This window comes from Buceros rhinoceros, unplaced genomic scaffold (assembly GCF_000710305.1).
Source record: "Buceros rhinoceros silvestris isolate BGI_N320 unplaced genomic scaffold, ASM71030v1 scaffold10129, whole genome shotgun sequence".
In the NCBI taxonomy this organism is placed as follows: Eukaryota; Metazoa; Chordata; class Aves; order Bucerotiformes; family Bucerotidae; genus Buceros; species Buceros rhinoceros.
The window spans coordinates 11,580-12,582 of record NW_010432102.1 but is presented as its reverse complement, the minus strand read 5'-3'; the positions used below and the strand labels follow the sequence as shown (position 1 = coordinate 12,582).

General features: G+C 60.7%; 1 protein-coding gene across 1 annotated transcript in view; it reads left to right on the top strand.

Annotated features, from left to right (window-relative positions):
• Positions 1 to 1,003, top strand: part of ABCA2 (ATP-binding cassette, sub-family A (ABC1), member 2) — a gene marked incomplete at both ends in the record, with an annotated part of 20,426 nt that overhangs the window by 7,980 nt on the left and 11,443 nt on the right. Inside the window, 3 exon segments of the mRNA XM_010143649.1 lie at positions 167 to 379; positions 677 to 873; positions 959 to 998. Coding sequence (XP_010141951.1) covers positions 167 to 379; positions 677 to 873; positions 959 to 998 — 450 coding nt within the window.

Sequence of the window (1,003 nt, the reverse complement as noted above, 5' to 3'; positions counted from 1 at the left end):
GGCTGTGGGGGTGGCACAAGAGGGGGACAGGCAGTGAGCACATGACCCTGCGCTGACATTGCTCTGCACAGGGCCCAGCAGATGCTCCTGGAGGTGGTGGTTGTGTCTGGGACAAGAAGGAGGTGTACGAGGTCCCTCACCTTGTTGCCTCTCTCCGTCCATCCAGGTCCATCCTCACTGGCTTGTTCCCTCCAACCTCGGGCTCCGCTACCATCTATGGCCACGATATCCGGACAGAGATGGACGAGATCCGGAAGAACCTGGGCATGTGTCCGCAGCACAATGTGCTCTTTGACAGGCTGACAGTGGAGGAACACCTCTGGTTCTACTCACAGCTCAAGAGCATGGCAGAGGAGGAGATCCGCAAGGAGATGGACAAGTAGGCGCCCTCCAGCCCCTTTTGCCCCATCAGTGCCTTTTGCGTGAGTGGGTCCCCTTCCTGCTGCTGAGCTGTGGTGGGTGATCTGGTAGCAGAGATGTCCCCTGGAGCAGCTCCACAAAGTGTTTTCCAGAGTATGAGGTATCAGGGTGTGGAAGCCAGCAAGAAGATGCTTCTGTAGCCTGGCTGCAGCTGAGCTGCCCCAGCAGCTGAGGCCGTAGGAACCGTAGGGTGGGGAGGCACTGGGTGGCAGTACGGCCCTCCCCAGCATCCATGGTGCTTCTTCCCTGTCCCCAGGATGATTGAGGACCTGGAGCTCTCCAACAAACGCCACTCCTTGGTGCAGACCCTCTCAGGGGGCATGAAGAGGAAGCTGTCGGTGGCCATTGCCTTCGTGGGCGGATCGCGGGCCGTGATCTTGGATGAGCCCACAGCCGGTGTGGACCCGTACGCACGCAGGGCCATCTGGGACCTCATCCTCAAGTACAAGCCAGGTGAGCAGAGGAGGGCAGAGCCCAGCATTGCTCCCCTGGCCGCAGTGGCCCTGGCCCCTCCACTGAGGCTCCGTGGCACCATCAGGGAGGACCATCCTGCTCTCCACGCACCACATGGATGAGGCTGACC